The 23,646-nt window shown below is 34.0% G+C and overlaps 1 protein-coding gene across 3 annotated transcripts in view; it reads left to right on the top strand.

Moving 5' to 3' along the window:
• The window catches only part of LOC109532951 (hemicentin-1), a 111,893-nt gene that overhangs the window by 60,233 nt on the left and 28,014 nt on the right, over positions 1 to 23,646 (top strand). For 2 of the 3 annotated variants that reach the window (XM_048670595.1, XM_019898106.2), the window contains exons 3-4: positions 3,195 to 3,240; positions 21,814 to 21,938. In XM_048670595.1, coding sequence (XP_048526552.1) covers positions 21,863 to 21,938 — 76 coding nt within the window. In that variant the 5' untranslated portion in view covers positions 3,195 to 3,240; positions 21,814 to 21,862. The remainder of the gene's footprint in view (positions 1 to 3,194; positions 3,241 to 21,813; positions 21,939 to 23,646) is intronic. The other variant, XM_048670596.1, reaches the window with a different exon arrangement.

The following is a 23,646-nucleotide window of genomic DNA, read 5'->3' as shown; positions in this document are numbered from 1 at the left end:
AGTATTATTATAAATGAAGCGATTTGCAATAAAATTTTATAGCGCGCACATCACTGCATAATGGTTTATCGATACTCAAATTGAGGCTAAAATTCAAATGCCCAATTGATATTAATTTGTAATTAGTATTTGCGACTTATCCTCTGCATTTGTTTGCTTCGTTCTGGTTAGTATTCAACATACCAATTCCTGTTCAATACGTTTCTGAACTATTAAACATCGCACTAAGAAGAGAATATTATAGACAACTTAAGCCTGGTGAAAGTCAATTCATGATAAAATTATGTACTTTTATTTTTGAGTCTGAATAGTTTATTAGTTTTAAATTGAAAGCCACTGGAACCTGGTTAATTTGCTGCCTAACGGTCCCTATTATGTGTCCTAGTTTTAAAATTTACTGTTGTACGAGGCAATTTTCCGAACTTTTACCAGAGAATGAGGAAACGTGTTATAAAACTTCACTTGAAAATACGTTCAAGAATATGTGCATTACAAAATAGTTGTCGCTTAATGAAGATAGTATCTGTTGTGCCAGATACTATCTAACTTCCAATAATTTACAGCTTTTAATACAATGCTATTGTTATTCAAATGAGGAACTAATGGAAGAAGGTTGTTTCTTAAAACGAATCGAATAAACGCTTAATTCGCTGAAACGCATTCCAAAAACGGAAGAATTCCTTATGTTTGCTCTAGCACAAAAGCTAGACAAAAGCAACAAAGGGTTAAGCTAGAAATTATAACGCAAATGGAAAATTTCTCTTTGAGCAATGTTATTAGAATAATAAAAGACAAAGGAGCTGTTGGTTTACTTCTTGCATATAATGCATTTCTGGCAGGGATCTTCTTGTTTCACGTTTATGTATTATTTATATTTGCATAATTGATGCATAATAAACTCTTCATTTATTGTATTATTAGGTTCTTTAACAGGAGTTAAAATTGCGATGTTTAAATAAAATAACTTGACCAGATTCATTCAATAAAAAGTGTTCTAATTAGAGTTTCGTTCCGAAGAAAGTTCCATATTTATTAGCTATTTTAATTCATTTGGCAATCGAATTCGAGCGGCTACCGGCAATGATTTTGCTAATTGATTCGGTTATTAGAACACTTAAAAAACATCGGCAATATTGCTTTAATTATGACCGTTGTAGTTCAGTTTGAGGTAGTAAATTCACTATTTCGTAATTCATCAGTAGCATTTAACATTTGCACTTGCAGTAGACTAGCGTGGAATTTAATAAAAAATTAGCCGGATATTCTTTGGGGAATATTGAAATTTGTTAATCATCTTTGAAAGGAACACCTACTTTAGTGCTGCCAAATTCAGCAAAAGCATATATTGCGCGTCCAGGTCAAACTAGACTATCAAGCGAAAGTAATACCGGTCATAAGGGTAGAAATAATTGGGTGTAGGGATTTCGCCAAAGCTCCATATGTATATTGCGAAAACTCACTAAGACTTAACAACGGTGGGCTTAATAAGAGACAAAACGTAGTATCTAATAATTTGGTTAGTGGCATCTTTTGTCATTCGCTTAATTAAATTTATAATCCTCTTCTGACACCACTTGCCATACAAAGGAAATTTGTAAAACGAATTAAAGGCGCATGAAATCAGAATTCTGAGTAGTGGCATATATAGAACATTCAAGACAAATATTATTTTAGCACTGTTAATTGTTCCATAATTAATTTTAACTGAACCTGAAGTTTAGACTCCTTGGTTGGGAAATAGGGAATACATCAGAATGTTGATGCCATGTAAAGCCTTTTAACTCGTAAACAGGGGTACGAGTATAAATGGAGTTAAATAATCGCCGTGCCCTCTTGATCTCAAGTAAATCGGTTAATCGGTTTCTAAATGGACGTGGCTAAAACAAAAAAGTTCCCTTGGCTTATTCCAAAATCTTCCAATTTTAACGGGTTTGTAAAATAAGCACAAATAATATATCTTTCTATTTCACCTTTGACATGATATAGATTTTGTTAATGTCCCACATAGGGCCATTATCTTTAATTTGGCTTGCCAAGTTTCAAAGGCAGGAAAATCCCATTGCATTTGCAACAATTATTTCGCCAATATCTCGGTTGATAACAACATCAAAGGCTGTTCGAACATTACTCCTTTCATACATGAAACACATATCTCCTTTGATTTAATTCAACTTGAAATTTTCAGTTTGAGGCTTTTTATAGCTATTTGCGGAATAGCTTTCCTCGGAGTTTGAAAACTTTTCATTTTATGAGATAAAATACAATTTCAACTCGTCTGCATAAAAACCGATAGAGTATGTTATCTTGTCATAAACAAAGCGAAACAAAGACAGTGATGGAGAGCATTGCTTTACTATTTGGTTAGTTTCAATGTGCCAAAAACATCCAATGAAAGATTTAGCCAGAAGTCGCAGACATGGATTTTTGTTTTAATCTGTTCGCTGAACATTTCAGGAGATTCGCTGAGAAACGGAAATATAAAAATGTCACTCTTGTAAAGTGAGTTTTTTCGTCCTTTAGTTACTTCTCGGCGTTCTCCAAATATTAAATATTTTCTGGTCTTTTTACAGTAGAAAGTAATGAGTTAATAAAATAAATAATAAATTACACGCAAAAATTGGGACTAGAACGTACTGCAAAAAGTAAAATAAAAGTGAAAAGACAAAATAGGGCCGAATCAGGTTACACCATTCAGCCCTTACCTGCTTGCAACAGTTAGATAATTTATTTCATATAGGCTTGAGGTAAAGTTGAAAAATGTTAAATTTTTTGCATCGAGTTTTTTTAACGTACTGAATTAAAAGTCTGCGATCGAAAGCGTCCCGTTTTTATGTGGCCACAGTAACTTCCAGTTCCAAAAAGTTTCCGGTTCAAATGCAAACTTTTATTCTTATATCCACAAAGTTCGACTAATGTTGTTCAGAATCGGCATGGAGGTGTCTCACCGGATACAAAATCGAACCACGGGGGTAAATTTTCGTCGAAAATCGAGAGGTTTTCATTTAAACTGAAATAACAAACGATTAACAATGTCAACAGATCAAACTCTCTGGGGAAGATCGGTTACGATATACTTGCCAGAAATTTCAATTTTAGCCGTCCAGACGGTTCTGGAAATTGTTTTTAAAGACCGAGCCTTGTCAATGTAAGTGGTTTATGCGGCTTTGTCAGATTAATAAATAATTTTGTTGCAGGGATTCAGATATCTGTTGCAGTGGCCACAAATAACATGTGTTGACGGTAAGCTTAATAATGACAATTTTTAACTTAAAAAATTGTATTTTTTTGAAACCATTCATTACCTTTCAGCAGACCTCATGCGTTATCAATTTCATCCACACCATAAATAAAAGCTGTTTTTGGAAGCTGTATTAAGGGTGAATATATTATATAATAAATTAAAGGCTCGTTCGGTCAACACACATAAAATTAACCGGAGAAAATACATTAATTTTTTTCCAGCGGTAGCAAAGACCCCAACCAGAATCCCCATACATCAAAACTAGAGTTGGGAGTTTCCATATGTTGCGCAAGAGGATTTTTTTTATATTTTTTGTGCGACTTTGTATTTAATGCTTTGTTCGCGATATGAAAAGTCCGGAAGATACATGAGCTTTAGCTTTTATTGAAAGGCACTGAAAAAAGCCACAGAGTTTTATAAGTATCCAGTAATATACGAGATGTTAAAGCTAATTTTTTTAAAGCTGCTACTGAGTAATAGAGCTTACTTTGCAAAACATTTTACGTAAAGTATTTTATTGTAAATCCCTTGACTTCATAACTTGCGAAAATAGCTATAATTTTCAAGAAATATGTCAAACAAATTAATGTTTCAATTCTTCAAAGCAGTGTAAAAACAATTCTGGAAATTGTATGAATTTTGGTTTCCTAGTTGGTTCAAACCCAATGGGAGCGAAAAGAACGTGAATTAAATTTAACTCGGCTTTCTTTTATTATCCGAAAATAAACTTGGCGTTATGAAACTTTCAATCTTTCGCGAAGTTTGACTGAAAAATAATTACAGATTCAAATGCATAATTTCAGCGCTTAATTTGCAAGTGCAGTTTTCATATTGAACTTTACGTTCAGGAGCGTAAAGGTTTCAGAGATGAAACGGAGAAAAGCGATTCACCTAGAGCATATGAGTTGGGTTTACTGCCCAAAGTCGTAACGGTATCTAATAAACTACCACCATAGCATATTTTGCTGTAACTTCTTACTGTTCCCGAAATTGCACAAACCTTTGTAAGGTTGTTTTAGCGGAGCGGTGTAGAATAATATCTGTCTGTCTTAGCGAACCCTCAAGGATAAATAGCTCATTTTGTTATCACTTTAAACAAACTTCACACGGCCATTCTTATTCTAACTGGCTGGATATGTTTATAGTATTTGCACTTAAAGTGCTGCCTTATCTCAAGTGCATAGTCAACGAAACACAACCTGCAGAAGTATTTGTATGCACAAACCACCATGCCTCTAAAATTTTACCTTCTTGGTTACACTAAATGAGTGTTACGAGCTCGCATATAAAGCAGCATGTACCTCAAAGGCAAGACTCTCTGAATTTACGGCTTACAATAAAATTACAAGACGTGAAAGAAATTGATTGAAAACTAAAGCGCGAGTTTGCTGGAAAGTTTTCCCACTTCCGATTTTCGATTTATTCATAAATTCTAACCGGATGGCCAAAACCATTGGCTCATAGCAACTAAACCCCATTGGATTTCATGTAGGTATGTAGAGAGGTTAGTTTACTTCCAAAAAATCGGAATTCACCCTAAAAGAATTTAACAGTTAACAGGAAATGGGAGTTGAAATAAATCAGCAATACTTAGCTCTTTGTTTTTTTTTCGGGGATGAAAGCTTTGTATTTTGCTTTTATATATTGGGGTGTAAAGTAGTTCATGCGGATGAATCGGGCAAATTAAATATGTCTTACAGTAGATTTATGGAATATAATGAAGAAATCCCAAACGCAACATTTAACACGCACATTTTGGATAACGCAATTTTGTATTCGTAATGTAGCTGAGCAGCGTTTCTTTGGATTAGAATAATTGAAAAGTAAAATAAAATGTTCTATGTGGTTGAGATGCTTCCATCAACAAGGTGTAGCTGCTTGGTGCAACCACATCGGAAATATTAGCACCTTGTAAAGTTCCCTTTCGTATTCCCACTGAAATTAATATCACCGGATTTGCCCAAAATCCCGTGCTTACTTCCGCAAATAAACTCGACTATCACCTTTTGCGTAAGACCAGCATATACTGTTGAACGTTTCCCTAACCACTCCATTTATTTCACGAGCTTTGGGCATTGACCTTATTAAATTATGCAAAGTGGTTATGTTTTTCCGAGCCAGTAACAAAGTGGTCATAGGAAACAGACGGATGGATTTCTATTAACTTTTCGTGATTTTTATTCCCTTGAAATATCCGTGAGCTTTATAGTTAAGCTTTTTCTTTATGACGATGTCCTTTGTCATACCACATCAGGTGCTCTGAAAGTATCGCTTTTGCGTGGATTGTTAAATTTAAGAATACTGGAGTTTATTTCAACGACCCAAAAACAACGTCGACAAAATTCCTTTTATTAAAAGCTCCTTTGTAAAAAGTCATTAATTAAGACATTTTAGCTTTTACTAACTTTAAATCGGCCAATTATAAATATGAACTAAATGTGGTGTTTTGCTCGTCATCAAAATAATGAGCAGGCGATATGGTAGACTGAATTTCCATTATGTCTTCCTAATATATTTGTTCTCCTGATGGTCCTGTTATCTTTACACCCTTGTTCTCTTATTTAATCTGTTTGTGTTTTTCTTTTCATTGTAGATACTTTGAAAGCACCAACGTCCAATGAGCTAATTAAATATTATTTGTTTTATTAATTGCCTTTTCTCAGGTCGGAGGTATTTATTTCGTTTCCGCTCAAGTTAAATATTTGAGTGTATGAGTAAAATGTAATTTTTGCTTTGCATTTCTCCACTCTCAACATGATCGGCACACAACATTGCACAGGGAGAGACATCCATTAATTTTAATAAGATTGGTTCACTTCAAAGCCCTGCAAGCTCCATAGCTCAGCCTCCCTTTGTGGTGATGGCCTTTATCATATCAAAGCTGGCCACACCAACTTCCTTTTGTTCCTTACAATATATTATGTTAAATTTGGTTTACTTAGTCCAGGATAATGTTTGCATTTGATCTAAAGAACATCAAAACAGATTTGAACTTAAGACTTTCAGTACCTAAAAAAACGAATGTCTACGAGGACAATTAGGCGATATTCCTTAAAACATTACAAAAATTCCAATAAAAATTATCTAGCATATAGAAAGCACTAGCGTCCAGAATACATTTATTTATTGCCGGCAGATTCAAAACCTTGAAAAATAAAACAACTAATTCATGGGATGAGAGTAACATTTAAGCATTATTATTAAAATATGATGGCCAGCACCAACACTGAAACTTGCTTCAAATCAATTCTGAAGCGTAATGAAGAGCCTCTAAAACGCTTTAGAGCTTTGAGCCAAGCATTTGGAGAGCATAAAATGGCGAATTTCATTACTTTGACCCCAGCAGATTGTGTTATCGGAATTGTGAATGGAGTATTGGTAATCTTGAAGCCTTTCAATATTGATCGTTGCTCTAAATGTCTTCCTGAATAATGAAAAGCTTAAACTGTTACGCTTTTACTTCAAACCCCTTTCTTCTAAATTAGACAGAACTTTCGCACTTTATGCCGTAATTTAAAACTGAAATTTGCATTTCAATGTTCAATATTTGCATTCGGATTTAATTTATTGGCACTCCCAGTTATATTTTGGCGCTATGAAGGCTTCGTTCGTTTATGTGCCTATATATTTTTAATGTCACTAAATTCACCTGAACTCTGTAATCGAATGAGTAGGAACTCATCTTAAGAGAGCTGTTATGAAAACAAAAGAATCGGTCGATTTTGGCACAAAGGCATTAGTCCAAGAGAACAGTGTTAGATATGTTCCCCCAAAAAAAACAGGCCTCTAGTAATGTTTTCTCAAAGATAGTGGATTTGAGATCGTGCGAAGTGGGCTATGCTGAAAAACATGGACCAGCTGGATATCCGAAGCTTTAAAGAGAAAAGGATTCTTATAGCGGAATTGATTGCATTTATGATAAAAGAGATAATATCTCGACTATTTCACGGGTAAAACCCCCATATAATGGGTGGGCATATTTTAAACCAAGTGTTAAATACTGACAGTTTAAATTTCACGGTTTGGAAATTACAGATGTCTGGATCGTAACTTTGTTTTAATGGCCAGGAAAGACTGAACTGAGAACTTTCTAGTGGAAATATCACATTATCCTGTAGCAATCGATCTGTCTTCAGTTGAGTCTGAAATAGTTTCAACTTAATTTACTTCTGTTAGTTCAAATGAACTAGAACCAACTTTTCTTCAATATCTACCTCACGCCTTTTCCATTTGGATTGAGTGTAGTTTTTGTGCCAGGAACTGAACAGATTTTTTCTGTGAAATGCCAAAATTTAAAAGCGAATTAACGCGTCTTTCCGCTTAATATTTTTATATTTTTTTATGGGGTAAGTCTCCGAATAATTATTTCCCATTTTTTTATGATTCCAATTCAGTCCATTAAGTTTTCCCTTCAAATCAGAACTGATTTTCCGTCCGAATATAAAAAAGAGCTGGCATACAAATTAGAAGTAATAATATAAAATGCAGTTGTGTTTTTCTCGGTTTTATTTTGTAAATCGATCTAAAATTAACTTAATGCTATTCGAATAGCAATTTGGACAATGTGTTTTCGCATAAATGTTTAGCAACCTTTTGAAAGGTTATTTTTTATTACTTTTACATTAGTTACAAAGCTATTAATTGACCATTAAACAATGCCTATAATGGATTTTATCGGTGGTATCATTGATTGAAACAATAATTATATGGCTCATACAGCGTAATAGTTTGTAATCTGTGATCGATCTGGATACCGCCCATGCCACTTGGCTCATTGACAACTCGTTTATCCAATATTAGGAAAGTGATATATTTTCCATTAATATTCGAGGACGAAAGTTGTATTTAATGCCTCCTCCATCCCAAACGAAACGGTTATTAATGTAACCAACGGCTTTAGCTACGTGTGTATTTAGTTTGCGTTAATAAGGCTGATCCGAGTATATTTCGGCGGAAAAGTTTATTCGATTATTTCAGTGTGTAACACTTTTACAACATAACTTTCGTCTGAGACGATAACAATAACAGGATCCAAACTAGATTGAGATCAGCGATAAGTTTCCAAACTACACAAATCATTTATATTCAAAACCCCTAGTTGAATGTCTGAATACTAATAAGGAAACTCAATCTCCCGATGCATCAAACACTTGGGAAACATGGAAAGCCAGAAGTAAATGGCACAATATCGCATCACATAAAGAGTACACATGTGACACCAAACAATCCCCACGGATATGACTTTAATGGACAATGACCAGGAGCGGATTTATTTTCAGTGAAGCTTCATTAAATGTTTTGTTAGTGTAAAATTAATAGACAGATTTGGCAAAATTCAACCATGATTGATCACACCGAATAAGGAATTTGTAAAAATGCAATGACTCGTGTTAAAATCACAAGTTTTTTATTTATAAACCTCAGATATAAGATATCCTTTAGTATAGTTATATCGCAGCTTCTCTGAAAGTGCATTGTAACGAATAAAAATTGAAGAACCAGGAACTATCAGTTACACTTGTAAGAACACTTCTCAAGTTAAGTAAAGTATTTGTTGTTTACCCATTAGGTTGAGTTATTTTTTGACGGGGACAAGATATTTATATCCGTTATTTCAGACAGAGAACTTTTCCCCGTTTTACCCAAGTAATTTAATAGCATTAGATAATATTTAAACAGGCAAGACGATAAAAGTTGGAAACTAAATTAAATAAACCATTAAATAAAGCCGCCATAATAAATATAAAGTTAAATGGACGCCTGTAAGCAGGCCAAAGTATTGAAGACGTGTTAAATTCTCAACTTTCTCACATTGAAAGCAACAGATTTCGTAATTTGCATTCGCTGTGATCGTATGTTGCTTTTATAGACAATTTTCCTATAAAACTTCTAACAAGGTGAGCAAATAATTGTTTAACCGGAACATATATTTTACGGATATCTAGAAATCCGTATCGCATGACGATTTGGCAGTAAAACAAACACCAATTCAATGGCCAAACTTTGACATAGAAACTCAAAACCATAACTTATCAGGCTTATCGGCTTTTCTTTACAGAACTTTGAGGGCTGCAACTTATCGTGTTCACGTATTCCGGATCTTCTATATAACTTGCTGAGTTTAAACTGATAGAGAAATGTAGCACATGGACTAGTTTAATTTTACTATGGAGTTTTCCATAGAAATGTTGCTTTATGCATGGAAAAATTGTATTGTTTGGGGGAAACTGGTGTCTATACTAATATTTATAGCTCTCGCCTTTTAATATTGCTGCAAATTAGACAGGGCAAACCTGGACTGATTAATACGAAAATTCAAATTTCTCATTCAATAACAGGACTTCAAACACTCTTCACAACTTGAGCTAGAGTTACAAATAATGCCATTTTGCTTAAAGTAAAAGTTATACGAACAGCGTTGGAAATTTAAGCAAATGGAAACTATGCGGAGAAACCAGAAGCAAAACATTTGGTAAAATAAAATCGATATTATGCCCCAAATTATAGTCTTTGTTCTGCTTGGTTATCATTTTTTCAATTTCTTTAAAGAAAGAATTATAGTTTTGGACATATTTTTCAAAAAAATACCAATAATTTCCTGATAATACCGTTCTTGTCAATATCTTCAAATGCATTTGTTTTGTGGTGAAAGAAAAGTGTTCCAAAAAGAATTTCTCATAAAGCGGGTACAAATACCTAACATGTATATGCACTTTATGGGACTGGGCAAAACTTCTTAATGCATTTCAAAGTTTTCTCTGCCAGGATTATCTGCAGGGATTTGTATCCCTTGAATTTTTAAGCTATTTTCTGCCAAGTGAATTAAATCCAATTTCAGTTTTGATTAAAACTTTATCAAATGAAATAAATGTTGCACGGTGATTCATGTTGCTGTTTGATATCTGGTCAAGTTGTGGCTTTGAATTTAAACCACTTCCACGAAAGTTGCTTCGTTTTAAGGCAAAATGTATATAAAAACGTGTGTTGGTTCAATCAAACATCAATTCCAATACTTACAAAAAAATCCCACTCGGCAACAGCCTAAGCTGATTAACGTATGGTAGAATAGAGTAAAGATTCCGCCTCTTCTAAAATTTATTTTTATTTATTAAGTAACTTGGATCACTCACTTACTCACGCATATATATAATGGAAAATTTTAATTAATCAATTATTTTCTCGGTGAATTAAGTAAAGGAAATGTTGATGTCGGAAAATAAGTTCCAGGAAATTCAATACTGTGCCCAAGCAGGAACAAGTTATGAAAACCATTAAAGTTGAAAGATTTGTTATTTTGTGATTATATCCAGTAAAATCTTCGAAGATTGTGTTGGCAGTGTTTTTGAGAAAGAAACTTCGGTTATTAATAAAAAAGGCGTTGTTGTGTTAAGGTAAATAAAATTGAGGAAGTTATAAAAGAGCTCCCCTGATCTTACGTACTAAACTTTCCTCCAAAAGTGCTTAGGCAAACTTTCTTATAAATAAATGCATATCAGCACTATAATTACTAAACATCTGTTTAAACATTCATTTATGTGGTTGAGTTAATTCCGACTCAAGTTAATACGCAACCTTCTTTGTATTTTTTTTGTGCTAAGTTTAGACAGGTCGATAAGTAGATTATCTAACTTTCAGTTCATTTAAACCTCTTTTTAGCCACACCAAGAGAAATTGTTTGTGCCGAACAGACAATATGGAATTAAACCAAACAAAGTCGCAACCCCAGGTGAAAATTCGGTTTCCCTAGAAGATTAAAATTTGCGACTATTTGTATACTTAAAGACTCCGGCTTGCTTATGAAATGTATTAATTATTTAGCATATTTTGCCAGAAAGGTAAAATCCGGACAGTCGTCTTTTCACTTGACCTTTTTGCACTAAATAAATCTATCACACATTTAGAAATAACGACATAGTTTTTTGAGTCACTGCAAGTGAAATTTCCATATACACACTCCCAAATCTGCCAGGATTTCCCCATTAAAACTGAGATTGCTTCAGTAAAGCAAACATTTTCATAGCCGCAATAGTAGTGACGAATAGTTAAAGTAGTTTGCTATATTTTGCATTTTACCAGCAACTTTAACAAATAGAGTTTCATTTGTTGGACTTACTGTAGTGATGTTCTTAAATAAATGTAACCGAAAATTTGAAAATTCAGAGCCAGCTGGAAACTGCAAAACGCTATTCTGAATTTAGTAAATCCATTAAAGTTAAGTTCAGTGGTGTTTTCTAAAAGTGCAACTCTAAATAAAGCAAAGTCGCTCTTTTCAAGAAGGCGAAACAGCTTTTTCAAGATAGATATTTTAAAACCCGAAATAATTTTCCAGAGTTCTCTTCAGCCCAAAGTTCATTTGTTTTGAAGGCTTATCCGTTCAGTGGCATAGAAAATGTTGGTGGTTGCCCAGTCATTTTTATCCCGTCAGACAAACAACGTGAAACGTGAAAACTTTAACAACTGAGAGAACATCAAAGGGAATAGTTGAATAATAACGTTTTATAGGTGTCCCAGCCCCTGTTTTTGAATGGTTTCGGGTCATATAAACATTCAACAAAAATCGTGTTTTGGAAGTAAAATCGGGAATCACAAATTTCTGAAATCGCGCATAAAATATCCATAAAGATAACGTAGGAAATTAAATGTTCAGCAATAGCGCTGGGGATGCTTTTATACGGATTTGACTAAGACGCATTAGAAACCTACAGACACTTTACTCAAAAACTGATTTTATAAACGAATACAATTTTACTACAAAAACAATTTAAGCATGTAATGAAATCAGTCTAATGGTCCATTTTTATCAGCCACTAAACGCGCTATTTGATTTAACTACCCCAATAGCACTCAAAACCAAAAATTTATATTTAACAAATAGCTTTCCGGGGCAAATTGATCGTACATGTGAATGACCAATGCTTACTAATCAAAACCTGGCCCTTATCTGTTTGATTTAACTATCAACCGATCCAATTGTTTTAGAGTGTTTTTTAATTCCCGCGTTTCCTTCTTTGTTTAAAAGGGCTTTTATCGCTTCATTCAATGGAATGATTTTTCACCTTTTTATAGCGCAGTTTTCAGTTTTAAAATCGAACGGTTGTTTTTCAATTGTGCATGGCAATTCAAAGGCTCTTTGAATTTTTACGTACTATATGTAAATTCCAGGATTAAATAAATAAATCATGCATACTGAATTGATTTTCTGTAATCCAGGCTGTAAAGTTGTCTTTAAATCGCGTCATTATGGTAAAAGCTTTAATACGATAGTTTGGGAAAGGAAGCTTAAAAATCGTAAAAACAATAAACTCATTGCTAAAAAATGTTTTTATTTGGGCATCCAAGCTACCCTAGAACTATCATCAAAATAATGAATACAATTCTCATTTGTAGCAAAAATATTCGACTGTACGGTATGTGAGCCATGTGCAAAAGCATGTAAATTCACAGCGAGTGCAAAGGAGCATTTTTTAATTTTTCTTACTACTAAACTAGCCCGATTTTCATTATAACTAAATTCACAAGCAGAATAAGGTAATTAGCATGCAGCGCAGGTGCACAAAGGCCATACATTTAATTAAATATACAGACGAAAGTTAAACCATGATTAAATTAATTTATTGGCATAGTTCAACATCCAACACCAATTGCCGTTTCCATAAATATTTATTCTGGCTAAAAATTCAAAGAAAAATAAATTTATCTTTAACTTTAACGTCGAAATCTAGCCACAAAACAAGCGAACTGCATTACAAAATGGTAATTTATCTCAGTGACATTTTTAATTATCTGTGCGATTTAGAACTTCTATTTTCAGAGGTAAATTGGCAAGCGACATTTTCGAACGGATGTAAACAAATACAAAAACAACGAACGATCTTAAATAATGGCATTGGCCTTTTTCTGGGCATATCCATCCGAATTTACTTATGCATTAAATGGAATCTGTTTGTGTAATCAAACGTAAAGTTTAGTTTAATTAAATTAATTACGTGATTAGATAAATATCAAGAGAGTAACTTTACAGATAAAAAAAAACGTGAGGGATAAAGGTTTCATTAAAACCCTGCAAACCCAACCACCGCAAGTAAACCTGGTTAAAAGCAGTCATTTGTCTATTATTTTTCACCGACTTTTTCAACCCTTTCGTGATTTAGTAATTTAATTAGTTGATGTCGCTTCAAGGAATGTAGGCAAATAGAAATTAGTTAATTTGTCAGAGAAATCTGCACTTTTTAATGCTTAATTATTGAGCAAAAGCAAAAAACCTACAAAGTTTATCACTAATTACTTAGAAGAATCCTACTTTTGAGGGTGGATTCAAAGTTCATGCTAGATATGAAAATTAGTTCATCAATTTTTAACGAAGATTATTAGATTGAAAAATTATAACTTGCGACCCTCTAGGAAAATTTTTTTTTTCTCATTCACTCAGGCATTAGTAACTGGGACAACCTAATACTTTAACACTATTACAATAAATAAATAAACGATGAGCAAAAGTTAGGAGATGCAGGAGTTTGTTCGAAGTTTTATGTGTCAAACTGAGTTATCTCTGCATAGCAATAAGCAAACTCCATCTGGTAGCTAAAACACTATTTGTATTGAGTAAAGCGTCAAATGTTCAGAATAAAAAGTAGGCCACGTATGTACTTCAGTTTCTTAAAAAAGAGTAAGTTTTATGAATTTAAAAAGGTTACGGAATGCAAATTGAAAATTACTTATAAAAGATCGATGTTTTCTAACGATATTCAGAGAAACTATTAAAGAAAGAGAAGATCGCAGCTTACGTACAGAAAACTGAATCAGTGTAAAATGGAATAAATTTAAATGGTAAAAATTTTAATGAACATTCGTGGCGATGGATGAGAAGATGAACAGAATCTAGATAATTTGCATGTTATCCGGATTTGTTGAGATTTCTGTGCAAAATTGATGTGTAGGACGCAAAAATTTTAGTTAGATAATGACACCCCAGCATGACTTAGTAGCTCTTGTAACCTCATCTCTGGTTTCCTGTGCAATATTGCAAATCTTGAACCGACTTAGAGAGTAATGATAGAACTTGCGAGTTGAACAAGGAAACCTACAAATTAGAACACAACTTTAGTCGGTCCTAATGTCCCCCTATCTGAATTTCAATCTAGTCCCTTTGGTCCGTACAAATCCTCTGAAACCCCAAAGCTAAACTGCATGAAAACTTTTTGAATATCTTATACTTGTTTCCAACTTGTAAGGCTTGCTATAATTAGCAAGTTGGGAATATTGCTTTTGTCAGATTTCTAGAAGCCATTTAAGAACACGTGTACGTGATCAGCGCAATTACTTGCAAAGTGGCATGGGGTTTTATCAAAACCATCTCAACGCCAAATGAATTGAAGCACCGGGTTTTATTCGGTTTTAGCATATCACAAATCAACACAACCCGCCACATATATAAGTCCAGCTTTTTTCATTTTATTTCCACAGTTTACGTCCAGGAAAAAGTTATATGAAAGTTGGCTCCTATACAAAAGTGCAATTTTATGGGAAAGTTTAAAGTTTAAACTTAACTCTTTAACTTGGAAACTTTCAGGATTTACAGCCCACCTTCAATGCAACACCTAACTTTCTCGGCAGAGAATTATTAACGTTTTTTACTCACTAATTAATTGAATAACATGCAAGTTTTTCGCTAAGTTTTCACAAACTGGGACTTACGCATTCTCACCAACTGCAACTGAGTCTGAAAATGTGTTGCCCAGATTACCCGGAAAAATATTTTAATTTTTTTCAGTAAAATCAGTTTTAAGGGCTAAAAGTTAAATAGTAATTACTTGGACTGTCGATGGATGGCATAACCGCGTCTTCATTTGATGGGCGTTATGGGCTTTTGATCATTATTCAACGTAACGGAAGATCTCAAAAGCACAGCAAATAAAATGTATGTGTTGTATAAAATATAAATGTATTAAAATGGCTTCTATAAGTGAGAAATATTGCATTTAAACCATGTTGAATTTTTCTGTCTGCAATAACCCAGCGTCAACTTTTCAGAATTTCATCGCGTTTGCCGGAAATAATGGCCATAACTGGTTACTTTGTTGCAGCCAGCTCTAAAGGAATTATCGCAGTTAAATAAAGCCGGCAAATGTTTTTAATGAATACAAACCATAGATTCGCGGCAGCCAAAAACATTTAAAACCGAGGATCAAAGCAAAAAGTTATCTCACAAGCGACGAGAGTTAAGCTTCTGCCAAGCTTTTTTACAAGCTCAGCAACTTGCCCATTATTTGAATTCAGGGAGATTCTAGACGATTTGAGGGTCTATGAGGATTCATTTATAGAGGAAATGTCGGTGTCTTGAAAAAGTTTTCCTGTTGATAAAAACTCATTTAATTCCGTGTTTTTAAAGCGAGCGCAGATTCGAACGCCGAAAGAAAATTAAATACGATGTAGATCCGAAATATCCAGATGTTGACACCAAATCCTTGCCGGACATTTTATTATTGAATTGGACATCAGCAAATTGCATACTGTTTATTGTGTCGCCGCAATTGCTTTGTTAACTTCAAATTGCAATCTACAGCTTTTATCAAGTGGTGCAGATGTTAACGTCGATTTCGTTATTCATATATCGATTTATATGTTAGAATGGATTCAAAATGTGAGCACCGCTCAGCATTGAAAAATCGCTTCATATCCCACAGAGAAGCAAATCGAAAATACTAAACAACGATGCTTGTTAAAAGATATATTTCATGATATCAATAGTCAATCCGGGAAACGGGGCTAGTAAATAAAGGCTTCCGGATATCCGACGTATTTAAACAACCGAACTGAAAGATATCCGGAATAATATTTGTGAAAACGTATCGTTGGTCGAAATTCCAGCTACATTTAGAAGTGTCCAGCCGACCGAGAAATTTGTCATAAAACCCACCAAATCGACACAGCTAATTCAGCGAACATTTTCCGACGTGAAGTAAAGTGAGAAGTGAGAACTAAGGGATGGAATTGACTTTTTGCTGGCCAGTAAATTGCCAGTTTTCCAGAATCCAGTTACCATTAATTGGGACTTTACAAATCCTCCTTGCCTTAACTAGCTTAATCACGTTTTTGCAAATATGGTTTCACATTTCCATAATATACCTATTTGGTAGGAAATTTCGATTTTCCTCTGTTGAGTATGCTACATAAACTAAACCGTTGACCTATTTAAGCGAAAATGTTCAAAACAGTCCTATGAACCATGGTAAAGCGCTGCAAATATTTCATTTCTGGCGCAGTAATAATTATCTTTGCGGCAGGGAAAAATTGTCAATTGATTCACCAAGCTTCCTTCCTTTGAAATATTGCGATTTAGCTCATCAAAATAATCGAGAAACTACAGACTCTAAAGCTAATTTTCCACCAAACACTTGATAATAAACCGAAAGCAGCAATTAATACAAATAGAGAAAGAAAAATCGACATTAGCTGATCCTGAAAAGCCACAAAAGCCACAAGAATGTTCATTTATTGCGCATATCGGTTTTTTCTTCGCAAACAATACCGAAAAACTGTTGGAAAAACTAATTTCTGCTCTGTTCAAAGTGCAAGTCGGATTGAATCCAAAACCAATTCTATGTCTTTTCGAATACAGTCGCTCTAGGAAAGTTTAAACTGGATTAGAATGAAACTCTTACCGAGAAAAACAGTGTTCTCTCTTATAAATAAATAGTTCCTTCTTTAGATAATTTGTTACACGGGCGACGATTCATATTTTAAAAAGGAAACTTTCGCACTGGAGCTCTATAATTCATAACTTTCTGGAACCAGAGTTTATTAGTAGAAATTAATTTTCCGTCTCGACTTTATAAAAGTATCTAAAACACTACGGAAAATTGGAAGGAAAAATGTACATTTATTGTGCGGCGTTTTGAATCAAATATTATATCCGAGCTGGAAATTCGGCATCGACATCAATTTAAACCGGAAATAAAATTATCCTTAGCCGCCTTATAGTCTTCTTCCTGCCTTCGATGACAGTGACATATTGAAAGAATTTTTTTATTTTTTGAGCATCCACCTTTTAAATGCTGTGAGGCCGGAAATTTATCTCAGCATATAATTTAGACGGTGAGCTGCGATATTTTCCTCAAAACTTTTAATTGTGGAATTCAAAACAGTTTAAACCAATCTGTACAATCTTAATTTTTCATTTAGTCTTCCAAATTGCTTTGTTCTTGTTCTCAAACTGAATAATTATTGATAAGTTCTATATTGTTGAGGCGGATTAATTTTTTACAAACTTCTTTTTGGGTATTTCGCCTCAAAAATTTTTGTCTTTAAAAAAGACAGAATTTCCTTACGTCTTTTATTACAGATTGATAAATAGTGCTCTCATTTCGCAATAAGAACGAATTATTTATCAAAAAGTAATCAAGAACTATCACCCAGAGGGTATCCTGCGACACACTTATGCTCAAGCTGTAAGAGAAAATTTCAATTAGTAGAGAAATTAATTTGAAAAATTATCTTTTTCCTTTTTTCGTTTTTAGCCGTTTCGATAGCTATTTTCTGCTATCGTTATCAAAAGAACCTAAATGAACCTAAAAAAGAGTATGTTAATAAATTGTGTAACAATAGTAGGATAATACAATATATGAAAATTCGCTCTGATAATGGCACAGACGAATTTTTGATAAATAATTCGTTCTTATTGCGAAATGGGAGCACTATTTATCAATCTGTAATAAAAGACGTGAGGAAATTCTGTCTTTTTTAAAGACAAAAATTTTTGAGGCGAAATACCCAAAAAGAAGTTTGTAATGAATAATTATTATTCAAACATATTTCCCGAATTTGGCAAATTCCAAAGTACTAGATTTAACACTTAAACTTGGACGATGAAACTACACCTTTGGACCTTTGCAATGGTGCTACTTGGGAATATGATTTATTTCTACTAGATTCAGATGTATGGCCCATTTCTAAAACGGGCATAAAAATTTACCGCCAACCTTATCTTAGTTAAAGTGAATTCGCACAACCAGTACACCGGGCAAGTGAAAGATTTACTGCCGAATCTAAACTATTTCACTTCATTTTAAATATATCTTCATTAAGGGTGAAATTTACTGCTCGAGCGAGATTTTTAAAAATAATATCCAGAATATATTTAAATACTTTACAAACAAACGAATTTTAATTAAGTAAAACGTAACATAAACTCAAATTAATTATAACTTAAATGCAACACGTAGCGGCGTAAAATATTCTTACAGATCTGAGGTTTGCGAACGGAAAAATGGAACCAGAAGCACATCAGTAAACGCTTTGGCACGCTTAAAACGCTTGAAAACAGGAGCTAATTAATCCTGGATTTCAATAGCTTACTAATTTCTAACTTTTTTCGTTGAAAATTTCCTCATCCCAGATTTAGATCAAGTACCATCTAAATCTGCCACTATGGAATCATGTTTTCTGACCCTTTAGTCTTACCTACTGGAAACAATTCTGGGAACAGCAGGAGCACAAAAATGCTTTAGGTTCATTCGCTGTTCTGCTCGTTGTTGTTTGCTAGCGATGCACTAACGTCCTCTTCATCACTCACAGGAAAGCCCTCTTCCAAATTCAGTAGATGAAGAGCATATAGTTAGCAGGATTAAAACCCAGTTGAAAACCCGAGCATTAATCCTATCTAGCTAATGCCATGAAAGGAACTTAAAAAAGTTTGCTTTGAAGGTATATTTTCACATGTTGGTGGTTGAGCTGTCGGTACATATTTCGTTTTAGGGATTTAGTTTCTTTTAAATATTCAAACAGATAATTTCATATTGCGGTAATTGAATGTAAATTTTTCATTAAACGGCTGAACAAACAGCGCGGCTAGCACTAAATTGTGTGAACATGCCTCAACTATTTTTATCAGCGTTTTTACAGCTTTAAATCACTTTGATGCACCTCAAACAAAACCAAAAAAAATTAGTGTTTTATCATCAGGTCTTTGTTTTTGATAACCAACACTAACTGAAGCAAATAGGCAACGATTAATTGAACTCAATAGAATGTGAAAGAAGGGATTAGTTTAGTAATGGCGTAATTGTGGATTGAGGCAATGAATGAATGAATGTTTTATAACAATGGTCTGAATAGTTTGCCTGTTTACCTTTGGGAAGCTGATTTAATATTGTCGATAAAGGGACAGCTGCTATGTCGCCATTTCAGCCATAATTGTGTCCGGAAGATCATCAATTCCAGAAGACCCTTTGTCAATTTCGACCGCAACAAAAACCTGCTGAGAATTTGTTGACGGTTAAAACGGTAATCAGTTAACACAGGTTATATATTCTAACCTACCAGCTATTGATTTAATATATTCTAGCTCTTGATGAAAATACATTCCAGACTTTCCGCATATTTATTTAGGATTGGTTAGATTTCGAGTCGCCGAGGGATTTTCTTTTATTTTACTTTCAACTCTAAAATTCGATTTCTATTGTCTGACTTCAATTGAGACGCCTGTTTGTTAATTTTCAAATTTGAATCACACCAATCCGAAGCTGTAATCAATGAATATCCATAATGAGATGAAACTGGCTGTGTTAAACAATTATCACTAAAGCTCAGCGGGTTTTAATTTAACCGACTTTGCAAAGTCCCGACTGAAAGACATAATCTTTAACGATAAGTCGTGACTTATACACAATTAAAATTTCAGCCCATACAGCTTCTTCGCAGTAAACTGTTCACCCTTAAGTCCTAGAAATAATCCCCGTTTAATGCGTTTAATGTCTGGTTGAACAGTTGCAAATCTTTCTCTAACTCTTACTGCACTTTATTTTATTTGTCATTAATGACTTTGCCTTAAATGGCGAGTGTTGATGTTTTATGTAAATTACATTTTCCGCTCGTTCGTTGCTTTATACATGGCTGTTCCAGATTAGATCCGGGTTTCGACTTGAACAAGCCTAATGGATGCTCTATATGGCTTAAGCCAATATTGGATAGTTGTCTCAATGTGCTTAACATTTATCCATTTACATTTCACTAAATATTGATTTTGTGGTTTTAACTATTGAGTATGTTGTTTTTCTAAAAATACATTTACTCACTAATACTACCACAGCATTAGAAAAATGTATTTGAAGTGCAAAAACTTAGTTTACACAATCCGGAGTTTAGGCACTTTTAAAGAATTGGCTATGGACATGAATAAATCAAAATTTTCATTTTCGCTTCGTTCTATCGCACTTTGACGAACACTTAATAATGAAAAAATATGGGCGCTCTCGTTTAATTATGATGGTTCAATTTCCCGGACTACCTTAATTTCGTAGCAATCCAACCCACTCAATTCGCTTCAGGTTGACAGTGATCCTGTAGGCTTTTCGATTGTAATGCTGAAAATTACCCGATCCATTTCACGTGCTGATTAATTATTACTCAGTGATCACTGAACCCTTTTTGCAAAAATGTGTTTGTAATTATCAATTCTTTCATGCCTTCTGCTGCCTTGACAAACGCTCGGTTTGCATCACAATTAGATCACTTAATCTATTTCGCTGAGAGAATCTATTTACTGTGATGTACGGTTTTGCTGATAAAACAAGTCTATCATTAATGTGTTTATCTCGCAAATTACTCCAACTAATAGTTGTGTTAGAGAACACGTAGTCCTAGTTAAATCTAGTCCTTCTGTGGTATTGCTAGAGCAAACATAGAAGCATGTATAATTCAGTGACAGATCCTCGGGTGCGATCATTTAAACTTACATCAAATATCAAATATCCTAGCTAAAGACCACAACCGTTTAATTCATGCTCTGTTATTCTGTAGCTTCGGAACAAGTTCAAATATTCTGTATGCGTGGTTGGCTTTTTAATCGTTGCCCAAAATGTTTGGTTTGCATTCGTCTACGGGTAGTATTTACAGCCAGACCAATAGAAACTCAACAGACTGGCGAATTATGTACCATTTCAATTACCCAAACATTTTCATAAAATCTTCACTATCAGTCGGGCTATATACATTGACGATTATAAACCGCCCTATTCCCGAAGAGTTTAACGAGCACCTTGTTTGCATGGTTGTAGGAATGTTGGAATTATAACCGACGAAGGGATTATGTAGAAGTGTAGGTTTATTCGGCTGGAAATGGCTAAATAGGAAAGTAAATGAACCAAGAGAAAACTCAAGAAAGAACTAGATTATCTTGAGCCTTCTGTGGAATACTAAATATGTTTGCAGCGAAAATGTCCTTAGAATTAGCAGGATCTCCAAAATTAAGTTATCCTTCTAGTTAATATATACAGCAGCAAACCCTGTTGTTAAAGTTTATTATTTAGGAATTACTAGCCAGTTAGCACACAGCAATAAAACAAAACTAAAATAAAACCAGTAAAGTTCAAATAACTGAACGAACTGGGCACAAACTTGCTTGTTTCGTACAGAAAAAATCCAATAAATACTGTGTTTAATTAACGGAGAGCACTTTATGTATCGATTAGGAAATAGTTTTAAAAGCAAAAAGTGATGGAACATTGCCAAACTAAAGCTCAACCGACTCGCCTTTTGCTGAGTTAAGTCTATTTAATTAAATTTTATTGTTTCAGGATGGATATATACCAAGGGATACTAATTAATTAGAAAGTCATCCCGAAAATGATTCACTGCGTGAAAAAAGCCTTCCCGACGCTACTCGTTTTGTATGAAATAATCATGTGCTCTAAAGCCGCAGGTCAGTATGCAAAATACTATTGTTTCCTCATTTATTTGTTCTATTTACGCGCTTATTATTGACAATGGGATATTAATAACAGCTAATACCAGACAGTGTTTTACAGGAGGCAATATTTCAAAACAGTGCATCCTATTTATTACAGGGTGGTTATACCAAGACCGGATGGCAGATTATTACATGCGCATGTAATTTTCAAATTTTTTTCTTGTGATATTTGCATCAATAGTGGACATCCAATAACACTATTTTTTTTTGAACGTGAACATCGTGACCCCATATATTCACTTGGTTGATTATCTTGAAGGTTTTTCGACTGGGCTTCAGAAAATGCGAAATTGTCAATGTTTTGACTCGACGAGTTTCTGAGATAAAGCGGTCGTAAATTCAAATTTTTGCAGGACTTAGCGCCATTAAACTCTACTATGAAATTCACCAATTAAGCCAACAAACTATGTATTCGACAGGTAAATAATTCAGGGTTAAGACAGGTTTCACAAATTGAGCTGACAAGTTTTTCATTAAATTAATTTTTGTCAGCAACGATGAATTTGACTATCCAGGAAGTGGTTAATTTGGTGTTAATCCTCGGAGAATGGCAAAAAAAAAATTTTAACCAGTAGCTATGTATATGCTGCCAGATATCAAAATGCGGATAGAAAACCGCGTGTTGGAACATCAAAAATTTTATGGGACAAATTGGAAGAAACCGAAAATTTTGCATTGATGTGCAAAATGTTTAAATTAATAATCTTTATGAAAAACGCTAACTCCCTGTACGTACTGGTACATTCTTTGAAAGGAGTCAAGACAAATCCGATTTTTCAATTTCTGTTAATCAGTTGTCCTCACTTGGATTTTTTGCGAACACGCTGTGAAACCAAAATAATTTTAGTGGATAGCCACTATTGATGCCAATGTTGCGTTAAAAACGAATTCCAAAATTACACACCAGTTAGCCATAATCTTCGACCCCGTCTTGGTTGGACCAATAATACACACGCAAAGCGTCATCCAATACATCATCTACATTGGAGTATTCCTGAATCTTTATATAAAAACAAAATTTAGTTTGCAGAAGCATTTTCCGGAAACCTAGCAAATGCATGTACTTATTTTTAGACTGTTGTTGTTACTTTGGTATTACGTTAACCACCATCTCGTCCCAACAGGAAATTTTATTTTAATTTACTCCGGCAAAGTAATTCAGTTGTGCGTGCTGCTAAATGGAAGGGTGAAAGGCATATTTTGGCACTCGTTAAATTTCCAAACATGTTATCTTTGTAATAAAATGTAAATTAATTTTAATTCAACAATCCTGCATGGCATGCTGCTGCGCACATTAAAACTAAGTCGAAATATTAAAGTCACATTTTTTCAACTCAATGTAGCTCGGCTTTTCAATTTGCAATAAAGTTATAAATTCTGCTGTAACGTCTTGCATTATATTTGGTTTCACCCCACAGGATAGCGTTCGCTTCACTACCCCTGTAATCCTTGCTTTCCACAAGATTTAATGCAGTAGCGAAGAGACCAATCTTGATTGTGACCTGTGAAATGCTTCAACATTTAGTCTTTTCAATTTGAGCATGTTGCATTTTCAGTGCATCTGACATAGCTTATTTTGTATCATTGGGCTTCCAATGAAAATACCAGTATGTAATCTGCTTGAGTTCAATTCCAAATTAAAATCAAATCCTGGGTTCTT

The sequence above is a fragment of the Dendroctonus ponderosae genome, unplaced genomic scaffold (genome assembly GCF_020466585.1).
Source record: "Dendroctonus ponderosae isolate FM_Combo_2020 unplaced genomic scaffold, Dpon_F_20191213v2 Dpon_F_20191213_1, whole genome shotgun sequence".
NCBI lineage: Eukaryota > Metazoa > Arthropoda > Insecta > Coleoptera > Curculionidae > Dendroctonus > Dendroctonus ponderosae.
The sequence above is the reverse complement of the archived record's forward strand: the minus strand, read 5'-3'. Positions and strand labels throughout refer to the sequence as shown.